Source organism: Monodelphis domestica, chromosome 1, assembly GCF_027887165.1.
Source record: "Monodelphis domestica isolate mMonDom1 chromosome 1, mMonDom1.pri, whole genome shotgun sequence".
Classification (NCBI taxonomy): domain Eukaryota; kingdom Metazoa; phylum Chordata; class Mammalia; order Didelphimorphia; family Didelphidae; genus Monodelphis; species Monodelphis domestica.
This window is the reverse complement of record NC_077227.1, coordinates 557,352,213-557,367,614: the sequence shown is the minus strand read 5'-3', so window position 1 is coordinate 557,367,614 and position 15,402 is coordinate 557,352,213. Positions and strand designations below refer to the sequence as shown.

The following is a 15,402-nucleotide window of genomic DNA, read 5'->3' as shown; positions in this document are numbered from 1 at the left end:
CATTTCCTCATGTTGGAACTCCCTATACCAGTGAAAGGGCAGTGTAGTCACACACACACACACACACACACACACACACACACAAAGTACACACATACACACACACACTCTAATAAGTGGGAAAAATAGACTATAAGAGCTGGATGATACTTTGAAGGAGAATTAATACAACCTTCTCTTACACATAAAGAACCAATTTTCAAATAGGTTCAGTGACCTATCTGAAGTCATAACACATGTTAGGTACTAGCAGAATTGGGGTTTGAAGCCAAAGATGGCATCTTCAAACATGAAGCACTTATTTCCAAGCTATGTTTGCCATAATAAGAAGAAGTATCAGTAATGGAAGACAGAGAAATTTAATTATTGTAAGACTTTCTGTAAATAAGCTTTACCCTTTCTGATTTCTAAGGTTATTTTCAGATACTCTTACCTAAGAAACAATAAAGAAAAAAGCAGATTATAGTTCATAAATACTCAAATCTTTGATCAGTCTCTAAAAGACAATAAAACAAAACACCAGGTAGAAGAAGCTTACAAATGTGACTGAAGCTGACAACCTAAATTCTTATTTTTTATCACTCTAGACAATTTCATGTATCTGTGTTTCCTTATTTTTATAATGGAGATTATAAAATCCAAAGAATAATAAAATTATCATAATAAATATATATGTATATTGAAAAACTGTAAAATGGTTTTCAAGTGCATGATAAAACATTATTTTACTAAAAAGACAGGGAATGCCATCTTTAAATTCACCTCATCTGGGTGATACATGTAACTGCATGTTATTTAGAAAACAAATGTTACCTTAAGATTCATTAGACCCTTGTAAAAATGCATGTGCATATCATCCAAATGAGGTTTAAATGCTTTGCCATGGCAACAGCTGTTCCCAGATACTAAGCATCTGTTATCTACTCACAGAAAGAACAAGTGGAGATGAATGACCAGAAGATGAATATATAAAGACAGAATATAAATGGCATTAGGTGCAATGTTTTTTCTTCTTTTATCTTAAAAAGGAATATGAAATAGATGTTATAGCAAAAATACATTTAAGAATCAATGAGTTAAACCACTTTCTCTGATCTCTTGGTTCCCAAGACCAGTGTTCTTTATGCCTAAGAAGGCAAAAATGCAGGGCTATTATATAACTTCATTTTGACTCCCCCTTTCCTAGGTTGCTGAAATTACATATTATCATAGTTACTTAGGAAATGTGATATTAACATGTTCCAAAGCAGAGTCTCTGGCTTCAGAATCTCTGAATTTGGGATAATCTATTGGGAGGGGCATATATAATCCTTTGGCATACTTTAGGGGTGAGAAAAAGTATTAATTATTTTTTAAAATTAAGATGATTGTTTTTCAAATGTCCAATAGGATAGACTATCATTTCTATAGTGTTTTGAGACTAGCAAAGCACTTTACAGATATCTCATTTTATGATCAGGAAAGCCCTGTGAGGTAGATTCTATGATTATTTTCATTTTACATATGAAGAAACTGAGGCAAATAGCATTTAATTCACTTGCCAGAATCACATATTTAGAAAATATCTGAGGCTAGATTTGAATTCAGATCTTCGTGATTCCAGGTTCACCTAGCTATGATCCATTTTAAGTAAGGACAGATGTTAACCTTAAATATTGAGTATTTAATAAATTTAGTTTTAAAATAAACAATAAATCTAGTCTACAAACAGAAGTATTATTGTTAAAACTGACAAATAATAATTGATAAAAAGGTGAATTTTGAAAAATAATGGTGAAGTGATCTCTTTTTCTGCAAGACAGGTGGGCAAAATAAATGTCAGTATGATTTTCTACATGATGAAGCTTTAATCTAAGTTAAGCCCATAAAAATTCTGAAGGTGTTTAGACCATTTAGACTTTGTTGACATGATGTCAAAATATTTGGTCAAGCTAATCACATCTATCATGTATTCTATCAAAAAACAGCCAAACTCCTGTCCATTGTTGATTGTACAGCTGATTGACTGAATATTTTGCTTTCCATTTGGTTGTTTGGGCTTCATGTAGATAGTCATAGGTTTCTTACAAACTTTGTATCCAACAAATTAAAAAAAAACAGTAAGTCCAAAATTACTTGCTGGTTCATATTAAATAGGACAGGTAAATCAATTGATTTTGTGATCTAGTAAAAAACATGAAAATATTAATAGGTTCATAGGTTTATAAATTTAGAATTCAAAGCCACCTTGCTCAGCCTCTTCATTTTACAGATGAGAGGTTATATAAGGAGTAAGTAACAGAAGAGGATTGAAATTCAGGTTATTTGGTCCCAAACTACTAATCCTGTAAACTCCAAAGTCTGTTCATTATACCACACTGTCTCCTTGGCCACTTCCATTTGCCTTAAAAGAAATGCATATCACACAACAGGTTGACTTTCTTTTAACTTAAGTCTCCTCCTCCTGCTTAGGAAGAAGAAGAATGTACAATATCATTAGTTATAGGCATCTAAAGACTTTAAAAGTGTGTTAAAGTAATTTTTTCCCCTAAGGAATGATAATGTCAAAAATTTTAAGGTGCCAAAGTGTCCTTACTTTCTTCAGAGAGATCATTTTCTTCTGCTTCTCTTTCCATCTCTTTACACCATCCTTCCATCCTTTTTGTCTCTGTGTGCAGTAGCTTCATAAACCATGTTCCATCCCGTCGACATGGTGACATCCTTCCAGTTTCTACTGTCTCAATTGATGGCTCCAGCCAAGGGTCAGGTGGGGGAAGATTTGAGGTGTCAACTGGGGTCCTATAATCTTCTCGGTAACTGAAAAGTCCTTGTGTCCGTACAGTTCTTACTGCGCCATATTGGGTAGGAGTACTAGGTTCTGAATGTCGCTGAAATGATGAACCAAACTGAAGACCCTTGTCTTCCATAGTAATATGTCCAGGAAAGCCCTCCAGTTCCAGGTCAGCCTGAACTGCAGCTGTCACACTATTTGAACGTTTAAACCGACCATGTCTGGAAAAGAAAAAGTAGAAATGGCAGAAAATTTTACCAAACACCTGTGCCTTATTCCCTCATCACCATAAATGTGCATAGTTCTAAACAAGAGTTCCTAAGAATTCCAAAATTAATAAGCCTATGCTTCAAAGACTTAACCATCCAAGGATAAAATTTAGGATTTTATGAATTGAATGCATTTTGTCAGTCTGATTTGTGAAATAAGTACATGTATCTCTAATTAATTGCCAAGCATATTTAAGTTTCACTTTCTTAAGTAGGATAGGTTTTTTTTAAAGTCAATTGAATAATATTAGGAAAGATAATACTAGAACTGCTGCTTGTTCTTTCATTTCAAATGCCTTTCTATAGGAAAGAGGTAAAACATTTTTAAAATTTCATTTATATGGAAATAATATGAAAGATTTTACATACAAAAATGGTAAATAACTAGTGGGGAGCTCTGAAGTCAATTTCACCAACTTTTAGGGGCAGCTAGATGGCTCCATGGATAGAATGCTGGGCCTGGATTCAGGAAGACTTGAATTCAAATATAGCCTCGGACACTTACTAGCTGTGTCACCCTGGGCAAATCTCTTAACCTCTGTTTGCCTTAATTCACTGGAGAAGGAAATGGCAAAGTACTCTAGTATCTTTGTGGAGAAAACCTCAGAATATTGTTGACATGTTATGGTACATGGAGGTCATAAAAAGTTGGCCATGACTGAAAAACAACATCATACCAAACTCCTTTTTATATAAATCGGAAAATTGAGATGCAGGAGAGTTAAATGTACTCTGATGCCACTTAGGGAATAAGTCATAGAGCTAAAATCCAAAACCAGCTCTTTTGACTTCATATTCAATGCTCTTTCCACTATACCATATAGCCTCTGATGAATTAAAATATGTTTAGTTCACACTATATTTTGTCAACTACTAGCATAATTCTTAGTATATATTTTTTCTACAGCTCATTGACTTATTGATCATGTTAAAATATCAATCAGTTCAAGAAAAAGAGCATTCTAACTCTATTCCTGCAGATAATTTAAAGTATTTTCATTGCAATTATTTTGAGTGATAGCTATTTTCCTATTCAGATGCTGAAGTGAGTCATAGGAAATGGATTGAAATTGAATCTTTGACAAACATGTAGCACACATCACTGACCATGTGTGCAGGATTCTGGGTATACATGTAGGAAGGGGATCCAATATGTATGTATATGTATATCTGTATTAATGAACCCACACTTTACTATTAGAGGGAAGCATTGACTTCACACCAACTGGATCCACAAAGGATTAACGGTTTGGGGTGCATCTGTTTAACTTGAAGGCTGTTTTTCCCATTTGCTTTCCTATTTAAAGGCAAAGGGCCTGACAGACAATGAGTCAGTATGCCCAGTTTTTCTATGGTTGAAAGGTAACATTTGTTTAAGGGGTCTCAAATGAAAAAGTATTTGGGATTATATTGATTTGAGGGCTTTGTTATAGAAATCCCACAAGGTAGAATTAAGCATAGGAATTATAGAAATCAAAAAACTTCTGTGCAAGAATTAAATCAAGATTATCTAATCTAATCCTTTCATTTTTACAGATGAAGCAATTGAAGTGTAAAGAAGTTAAATAACTTGGTTTGGGTTATATAGAATCCACCAGGAGTAAGAATGGATACTAATTTATGCATTACTCTTTGATTTTCAAGATTTATTCCATAACATTTGACATAAAACCAAGATTTAACTTGATATTTTGTTATTATCATTGTTATTTTTGGATAATATCTTCATTATTTTTTCTTACAGCCTAAAAGAGCTGTTTCAGACTGTGATTTGGGTTTTGGTGCCTTTTCTTCCCTAATTTCTTCTCATTTGACAAGGTCAAGTGCAAATATTTCTAATGTCACTGTGCTCTTGACTTATTCTTTCTTTTTGGCTCAAGAAGTTTGGCATATAGAATTATCAGTTCCTTCACTTTCAGGAATGTTAAATGACCAGAGGAAGAATAATTTCCTTGCCTCTTGAAGAAAGATGGTTGGGCACAAGGACAAACGTCATATTTGAATGTTATAAATTGAGTAGCATAAATATGAAAACAAACTATGAATTATTGATGGTTACTAGGATCTAGAGGTTCATAACATATAACTCTTGCTCCTGAAACATAACACTGTTTTTTTGGTTTTTGTTTTGGTTGAGTTACCGTTTATCATCTTCTACTTGTATTCCAACAGAGTGGTATTCTCGTAGGCCTCTGCTCTCTGTATCAGAATCAGTTGCTGTTTCCACCTAATTCAATACAAAAGATGTGAATTGTAGAACTGAACATGAAATAGCTAATTTTTTTGTTCATTTACTGTAGTTAATTATATATTCATTTAATTAATTCAGTGAAGCACTTGACCCAGTAAAATCACACAAGAAAGAAAAAATTCCACTCACATGGGTATAACAATTTTGCTACTGTGTTTCACAAAATTTTACATAACCATTTTAGCTCTGCAATTCTATCTTTTGAATATATGCAAATGAAATTACTTGGTTCAGTACAGTCAAGAAGAGGCTTTGTTTGAATTGCATTATTATAATAACCCATTGTGCAGTTTTTTAATAACACAAGTACCAAAATCTCTAAGCATGCCCTAAAATGCTAGGGGTCATATACAGGGTGTGAACAACATACAAATAATGGCATGGAACCAAAATGTAATTAATAACTAATAAGTGGTTTGAAGAACTTCTATTCACATACAAATAGAAAAACACTTAAGAGGTATTTTGTTTTTTAAGTGTTTAACTTTGTATATAATAAATAGATATGGCATATATCCAGACACACACATATAAAAACATATGTGCACAAATGTGGATACATTTCACATGTATACATAGATACATTCTCTCATGCATACATGTGTACATGTATATACACATAGATGCATTTCACATTTCCTTGTCTTCGCTAAGAGAACAGTAACTCTTATTTGTGCAATTGTCAGTCATGAGAGAATTGGTGCCAGTCATCAAAGCTACAGTTGCCAAAACTAACAGGCAGAAATGCTGTCATGATTATCCCTACTATGAATTTATCACATAGAGACCTTTTAATAGAGTACCTCTTTTTGTCCAAACATATAACTTCATTGATGTTAGGAACTTCCTGATAAAGGATTGTCTCCTAATAATATACCAGTTAAACAGTATCATAATTCTGCTGGTTCACTTTTTATTTTTAAACAAATGACCACCAGAAAGATAAAGAACATAGACCAACTAGATCTGTATTTCTTGAAGGAAGAGAAGAAGGTACAATCTGAAAAGCTACAATATAATGGTAAGTTGGAATGAATACGTAAGAGCATAGCTGCATGACCACTATAGTATTGAATTCATGGGTTCATTGCACTCTGGCAAGTGAAATAATAACACATAAATATTGTTTAAAAAATTTACAAAGTGCTTTCTTCCCAAACAACACCTTAGTAGGTAATGAAAATATGTATTAAGATATTTTGATTCGGCCCATCATGTAATGTGGTGTAGAGAAATCCAGGAAGATGAATGGAGATGAGAATCCAGGTTTTTCTGACTCCAAAGATGACCTATTATTATTATCTCCATATCACAGATGAGAAACTTAAGATATTATGAAAGCTGGGATTTGAACCTGGAACTTTGTGTCTCCAATTCTTGGACTTTTTCTACTATAGCACATCCAGACTGTTATGTGATTACCAAAGATCCCCTACTTCTGGACTGCCAGCATATGATAGCTGTGTAGGCTGGCTGTGGCTAATCATAATATGATAAATATTTTCTTTAATACAGTTATATACTAGTACATTTAGACTGGTGTAATTTAGAATCATTGAAAAACAAAGAAAAAAATGGAAAATTATTGAATGACTGGAGATGCTTGCATTTTAGTTTTATTTCCACTATTTATTTCCCCATATTCACTTCACCAGTGGTTAAGTGATTGATATTATGTTTTTTCTTATATAAGCGGTATGATTGAATTAGGTTATATATTAAAAATATTTTTTTACTAATATCCTGTAATAACAAATTTCCACACAAGTTCTCTGAAGTCATATTATTCCAATTGTCTTTCAGACCTCTTCCCTCTCCACTCCTGGAGCTGGCAAGCAATTCACTCTGGGTTATACATGTATTATCTTGCAAAATATATTTCTATGCTGTTCATTTTTTGTAAGTGACTAATCTTATAAAATCCAAACTCCAAAGCATATACCCAAATAAATAAGTGAAAAATTGTATCCTTTCATCTTACATTCCAAATTCAACAGTTCTTTCTCTGAAGGCAGATAACATTCTAAGATCCTCAGAATTGACTTGGATTATTATATTTCAGAAAGTAGCTGTCTATCACATTTCATCATTCCACAACATTGCTGTTACTGTATACAATGCTTTTCGATTCTGCTTATTTCTCTCTGCATCAGTTCAAGTAAGCCTTTCCAGTAATTTCTGAAATCATCCTGTTCATCAATTCTTATGGCACATTCCATCACCATCACATAGCACAATTTGTTCAGCCATTCCCAATTGATGGATATTCCTTTAGTTTCCAATTCTTTATCACCACAAAAAGAGCAGCTATGAATATCATCGGATAAGTAGATCCTTTCTCATTTAAAAAAATCTCATTAAAAAAATCTTTGGGTTTCAGACCTAGTAGTGGTATAGACTATTACTTAAATAAGTTTAGATATTTACCATTCAGCAAATGGTCAAACTGTAAACTTAGCAGTGATCTCTAAATGGAATATATAATTCAACTTTTAGCCTCTATATTTTCTAGCTCAGTACCTTTCACATAATATGTTATTAAAATGAATAAACAATTACAGTTTCCATCAATGTACCAATTACAGTAGAAAGGAAATAAATACAAAAAGGTACTCTTAAAATTTACTAAACACCTACTACACACTGGACACTATAGGTAACAAGTATATATCTTAATCTATTCCCATGGCTCCCTGCCACTGCCAGCCTTGAAGCTATATTCTTTTTTTTTTTTTTTGCAAAAATTGCCAATGACAAAAAAATAGCATATGGTCAAAATCCTAGCTCTGCCCTCCCTAACTCTGTGACCATACACAAGTCAGTTACCTTCCTTAAGACTCAGTTTTCTCATCTGTACATTGGAGATAACATTACCTCTTCCATCTATCCCACTGGGTTTGTAATGGGTCATATGAGACAAAGCATAACACATTATAAGAATAGCTTACATCTACACAACAAAATTTATAAAGCTAATTGCTATGGTTTTTACCAGTGTCACTCCCACTATTCTTTCTCTTCTCTTCTAATTGAGAGTTTTTGGACTGAGCTCTGTTTCCCTCTTTGATTACCTGTCCTTTATTAAATTCATCTGTGATCAGATTGTTTTTGCCCAGTAGAATGTAAATTTCTTGAAGCTAGAATCTGGTTTTATTTTTATAATCCTTGTACTTAACATAGTTCCTTCAATATAGTAGACACAAGGACTTTTACATACCAAACAACTATGAAATGGAATTATGGATATCATTTTTGATCAGTAAAGTACTCTACGTAAATGCAAATTACCATTGTTACTATAATTATTTTTATTCTATTAATGTTGAGTTAGGGAATAGCTTTGTCTATGAAGAATTATAGTTGAGAGTTAATCAAATGGCTACAGAGAAGTGTATAGTGGGAAAGCATAGGCTGTAACAGAAGCAGCATAACAGATGTCATCATAAGAGATATAAGACTAGGAAGGTACATGTTTTGAGGGCAAAGAATCACTGATAGTATATGGGCTTCATGACCATTTCTATATAATGTCACAAACATTAGATGAAGTTCTCTAACAAAGAGAGTCCCAGTAGACATTCTGTAGGGAGACCCAGGAAAAGAGGGTATGGATGAGTTTTAACCTTCCTTCCTGAAAGGGATTATTCATAGAATTGAGATCACAGAATTTTCAAGTAGTAAAACTACTATTCATACAAATTGGGGGGTGGGGATGGGGTATGTATGGGGCTCAGTGGATTGAGAGCCAGGCTAGAGATGGGAGGTCCTGGGTTCAAAGCTGGCCTCAGATACTTCTTAGATGTGTGACCCTGGGCAAGTCATTTAATCCCCATTGCCTCTCCTTTACCACTCTTCTGCCTTGGAACCAATACATGATATTGATCCTAAGATGGAAGGTAAGGGTTTTAAAAATACTAATGATGATTTTTTCATTTTAATTTTTTTGTTTCTGGTATTTCTTTAAGTTGATCTCTTGATAATAAGATGGTGTTTTCAATGATAAGGCACCCAAATTGCATATACAAATGAAAGATTCTAAGGGATTGATTTGACATAGGAAAGGTATCGCAGTTTCAATATCTCTTTAGAACATTGGTTCAACATGATATTTTGGCCACACAAATATCCAAGAAAGTCATCAAGTAGGCCTTGGAAATAAAATCTTGCCGTTACATAAAATATTTGAATAGTAGATACAGTTTTATTTACCATATCTTGAGACAACTTAATGTATCTTTCTAGAGTATGTAGATGAATCATTTAATGATTACAAAGACAGAGAAGGAAGGGCTGCCATATGAATCCAACCTAAAAAGTTTGTAACCCTTTGGTGTGTAAAATCATACAAGTGATGAGTATCAGAAATGAGATCTGAACTATGGTCCTTTGCTTCAAAATCATGTGATTTTTATTGACATAAAAGGCTAAAAAGCCTTTGTTCCATTGAAATGCCATTGAAGCATATGAAATAATATAATCAAAATAATAAATATGGCCTTTTCCAGCAAATGCCAAAGTTGATAAACTTATGTTGACATAGCATTTTATACATATGAAAAACATTCATACTTTATCTAATTTGACCCTCAAGAATTTAGGAAGAAAGTAGTATAATTATCATTTTCCTTATTTTACAGATGACAACTTTGAGTTTTAGGGAGTCACAGGTCTACTAAAGTGGTAGAGCCATGACTTAAACCCAGGTCTTCTGATCTCAAATTTATTTTGTGCTACCATACTGCTTGTGTTTCAAGATCCTAATACCAGGTACTGTTCTCTGAACTTTGATTAGAGAAGTTTTTGATAAATAAAAAGTAACTTTCATTCACATAGTTAAATGACTTTAGAAAACTCAGTCTTTGAAAGGTGATACTGGTTGAAACAAAAATATCAATTTCAAAAGTGGTTGAATAGATTTATGAATAACAAAGTAAGAAATTGCTCCTAAAAGAAGCTGGGCAATATAATATTAAAGATTAGGATTGACAACAACCACTTTGAGGTTCCTGTTGACAAGAGAATATTGGGTTCAGTGGACACAGTATATTAACTTCAAGAGGAATTTGTGAGAAGGGAATTTGTAGCATAGAGAATTTGAAGGAAATAAAAGTTTTCATTCCATCTGGTCAGAAAAAAGGCCTCCTAAAATCACAGAACAATAGGACAACAGAACTGAAAAGAACCTTGGTCATCTTCTAGTCTAGTTCTTTAATTTCACAGATAAGGAAAACCAAAAGGGGTGCAGATAGTAACAGCCAGAGCTGAGTTCAAAAATAAAATCTTCTTGATTCTGTGCTCTTTAGAAATAAATCATTATCATTATTTGTAATAACTGTCATGGTTGTTTGCCACTCCCCCCATTTTATATTAAGGAATATACTTAACTAGCTTGAAGAATAAAAATTAAAAAAAAAAAACAAAAACAAAAATTTTCTTTATCTAAGGGGGTTGGGAAAAGGAATCATTTGCTTAGCACTGATCTTTTTTTTTTTTTAACTCTACCTTCCATCTTAGAAATATACTGTATATTGGTTCCAAGTTAGAAGAGCAATAAGGGCTAGGCAATGGAGGTTAAGTGATTTGACCAGGGGCACATAGGAAATGTCTGAGGCCAGATTTGAACCCAGGAACCCCTGTCTCTAAGTTTGGCTCTCAATCCACTGAGCCACCTAGCTGCCCCTAGCACCTATTTTTGTTGATGGCATCTATAAAAAAAATCACAGAATTTGAAAGCAAAGGATGTGACTTCACTTCTTTACTTGCCTGACTCTGTACATATAAAACAAGATGACTGGACTAGGTAATTTCTAAGGATCAACAGACTTTGAATTTGTGGTAAAACTCATCACCAACTTAATCACATACTGGTAAACTGATATGCAATAGGAGACACCAAATGGCAATTTAATAAACAATGAGATCATGATTTTGGGGATGGTGATACCATGGAAAATCATTATTCATGGTTACAGTAATAGTTTGTCCTAGTTCAAATTAGAAATAACATGATAAAACAAGGTTATTTCATATAATACATCCCAAGTCTTAAGATGAACAATGTTGGTACATTGCTTCGAAGAGAAATCTTTTTTTATTCCTTTTAGGGGCTAATTTTAAATTTGAACTGCAGATTCTCCTATTAGTCTAAAAGAACATTTTTTCCTGGAGACCTAAAAAGTTAGTGTTTCTTTATCATATTGCTTACAATAATAATTTTCGATGTAAGCTAATAAGAAACATGAAGGTAGAATAGCAATGAAGAAAAGTGAGGCCAAATAATTTATCTAGGAGAAACAACAGTAGAATCACAAGATTTCATAGTTGGGAAGCACCTTTGTGGCCATCAAGTCCAAATTATTGAAAAAATTGATTCTGTGACACACTAATGCCTAGGTGGAATGGTAAATAGAGAATTGGCCATGGAGTCAGGAAGACCTGGGTTTAAATCTTGCCTCAGAGATTTAATAACTGTGTGAAGAGGGGCAAGTCACTTAATCCCAGTGGGACTCTTAAAATAGGTAAAATAATAGCACCTACCTCATAAGGTTGCTGTAAGGAACAAATGAGATAATATATGTAGAGTGCTTTTCAGACCTCAAGACTGCTAGTTATATAAATAACAGGTGTTTATCCCATCTTTGCTTGAAGACTTCTAATGAGAAGAAGCTTAATACTGACTAATGCAGCCCATTTCAATTTTGGATATTTCTGATTGTTTAAAATGGCCCCTTATTTCAAATTTAAGTGAGCTCTTTTGATACTTCCACTCACTGCTCCTGGTTCTGGCCTCTACAGTTAAGTCATGCAGTCCAATCCCTTTTCTACGTGACAGCCCTTCAGATCTTTAAAGGAATATAAGATAGAAGAAAGAAGATAATAATTCCTTGTTTTGACTCCTTGTCTGGGGATGGTTTAAGAAGAGTTGTAAGAGTTTGGCTGCATTAAATATTTAAGGGACAGGTTGAATTGAAACAGAAGTCTTTGAGCTGGTCAAGCTGTTCTGTTGTATAGGGCTATTCTGATGGAAATTGGAACTCTGACTGATCTATAGCAGAATGTGAAGGGAAACTTTCATTTTTTATTTAAATTGGGCAGGACAAGCTGACTGGATTAAAATACAAACTTTTGGTACAGATTCTAACCTGTCTCTCCCAGTAGACAGGACTTACGCATTCTTCTTTTAAAGCCTGTAGAAAATTTGTTTCCCAACCCAGACTGCCTCGTTCTCTGGTAAATATCCAGGTTATCTACTTTAGGTCATTCTACTCCTGCTCCATCTTCCATGGCCTCAATTCAATGGCTCTCAGTAGCTCAAGGGGCAGGGACAGGCTGGAGTGAGGAGAGATGATTTGGATAGAGAGGGGAATAAATCACAATGGGGAAGAGAATGAGGATTCGACTTTTAATATCTATAGATCTTAAGAAAGAAGAGCCTTGGGTAGTAAAAGTTTTGGGAACTGCCATAGACCATGGCTCTTCTAGGAGCTGGTGCTTGGGAAATATTACTAGTTTTACAGCATCATTCATTATTTTTTACCTTTAGAAGGGTCAGTGCTCTATCAAAGGTTGAACCTTAAAATATATAATTTGCTAGTAATAGAATCAGGGTTGGGATCTTCTTAATCTCCCCTGAATTGGTTTAGGAAAATGATAGTGGTCTGACTGCATGCATAACTTACAAAAAATTGTCCTCTCCTACAACACTGTTGATAGCTGAGTGATCTGAGTGATCCCATCCAAAGGCTTGGATAGGAAATAAAGGTACAACTGAACATCTTTCTCAGCTCCCATTTAAGTAGGATGTAATAGGCAGTGGAGAAACATCTGGATTTGGATTAAAAATGCCTAGTTTTGGGGGCAATTTGGTACTCAGTGGATTGAGAGTCAAGTGTAGAGATGGGAGGTTCAAATCTGGCCTCAGACACTTCCAAGCTGTGTGACCCTGGTCAAGTCACTTAAGCTCCATTGCCTAGCCCTTAACACTCTTCTGTCTTGGAATCAATACACAGTATTGATTCTAAAACAGAATGCAAGGGTTAAAAAAATCCTAGTTTTTAATTCTTTCTCTGCCACATACTATCTTTGAGATTTTGGGCAAATCATTAACCTCTGTGGAAATTAAAGGAAGGCACTATAGCTAAAGCACCTCTAAAGTCCTCTTCTGCTCTAAAATCTATGATCCTTTTGTAATGGGGCTGAATGAATTAGCTCGATCATATGAAAATATACGATGTGCTTCTTGGCTGAAAAATCCCCATGTAGATTTTGGAGGAGGTGCAGATGTTCCTTACCTCGTTTTAGTCTGCTAAAGCACATGAAAAATTGGACTGTTGATTGGCTGTGTAATCAGAGCTGGAGAACATTCAAAAGGTATTGGTCACCATGGCCAGGAGCTTGGTTTATCTTTTTTCTATCTGGTGTGTTCAAGTGAGAAGTTCTCAGGGAAGAGAGGCCTCCAGTTTACCTCCTTATCTATGAGTGGATGGTCCTGAGTTGCTTCTTTCATTGTTAGTTCTTTTCACATTCATGTGAAGGAATTTGAAGCTATCTATGATCTCTTCAAAAAGATAAGTAGAGTGAGGCACCACAATATGCAGGAGTATAATCCATCCCAGATTTGGTGGTTAGACAGCTCACCATTCAAGTCCAGAGGAACAACCTTTGGGGTCCAGTCCAGTAGGAGCTGAGAAGTAGCTTTGCCATATTTGGACATGAATTCGGTGTTGGTGGAGCTCAATATTATATAGAAACTGTTAAATATGATCCAATATTCCCTAGAGATCTAGGTGGCAGAGGGTGGCATAGGCACAGATTTTGGAGAGAACAGTATTTCTGAGCTTATTATAACTTCCCAATGATTTATTGTTGTCATTTATTCATTTCTAGCTTTATGTGACCACATGGACTTTGTCCAAGGGGTTTTATTGGCAAAGATATTGGAGTGGTTTACCATTTCCTTTTCCAGTGTGTGCCCATTTTACAGATGAGGAACTGAGGTAAATAGGGGTAAGTGACTTGAATAGGATCACATAGGTAGTAAATATTTGAGGACAGATTTGAATTCAGATATTTCAGACTCCAGGCCCAGTTCTCTATCCACTGTACCAACTAGTCACTTCAAAGTAAATACCCCTTAATAAAGCTAATCAATATTAATTGATTAGTTAGCAAAGGGGCATAAATTATTGGTGACTGACAGGGGTAGAACCCATAGGAATGAAGAGGCTCCAGCTAATAGTATTAGTGAAAAGATATCTTAATCCTTCAGAGGCATGTTAAAATCCAGGGGGCAGATGTAGACAATCTCACTCTGGAAAAGTGAGGTCAAAGTAATTATTACACTTTTGTGAGGCAAACCATTAGTCATTACCCAGCCTTGTTACCAGAGGAGTTACATCAAGGTGGTTGGTTACCAAACTTTAGGCTGAAATGTGTGATGGGAATGTAAACTATATAATTTTATAGGAAGAAGATCCTTATTTGGGATAAGCTCCCGGGAGCAGTGGATAAGGTTGGAATAGTCTTAGAAAGATAAACTCTCATCACTAGAGCTATGATACATTACAGGGATAGATCTGACTCATAGCAAACAAAGCAAGCTCCTAAGGTTTCTTTTTTTCAAACCTTGCCTGTTCAGTGGAACACTCGAGCTATCATGGTTGTCTCTTCACCTTTCCTAAAGACAAAGTCATGCTGCAAACCATACAATATCAAAGGCTCAGTAGCCAAGCTCTAGTACTTATCAGTGTGCCTGGCACTTAGCAGGCACATAATAAATGTGTGTTTGCTTGTTTGAACTTGATTGAGGAGAAGGAGAGTACACACCTGGAGATACTTACAGTTAGGTATTAAAGAAAGTCCCCCTAGTAAGCCACCAGGAGAGGAAAGATTTGCAAGGGATTTCTCCCACATTGCAAGGCTTTAAGCAGAGAATGGAAAGCCATTTGTCAAGATTATTGTAGAGGAGGACATTCTTGGTCAAGTATCAAGATCAGACTCTGAACTTGTGAATTCCAACTCTGAAATGGTTTCTTTTGTGACTAATTTTAGTTCATTCTGGTGTCTGTGATTTGCCTTTCTCATTTTAAAATTTAGTTTAGGATACGACCTAT

General features: G+C 34.7%; 1 protein-coding gene across 5 annotated transcripts in view; it reads right to left on the bottom strand.

Annotated features, from left to right (window-relative positions):
• Positions 1 to 15,402, bottom strand: part of DLGAP2 (DLG associated protein 2) — a 1,318,656-nt gene that overhangs the window by 29,559 nt on the left and 1,273,695 nt on the right. For all 5 annotated transcript variants that reach the window (XM_056813399.1, XM_001381443.4, XM_056813397.1 and 2 more), the window contains 2 exons: positions 5,181 to 5,266; positions 2,576 to 2,991 (listed from right to left, as the gene is read on the bottom strand). In XM_056813399.1, the coding sequence (XP_056669377.1) occupies positions 2,576 to 2,991; positions 5,181 to 5,266 (502 nt within the window). The remainder of the gene's footprint in view (positions 1 to 2,575; positions 2,992 to 5,180; positions 5,267 to 15,402) is intronic.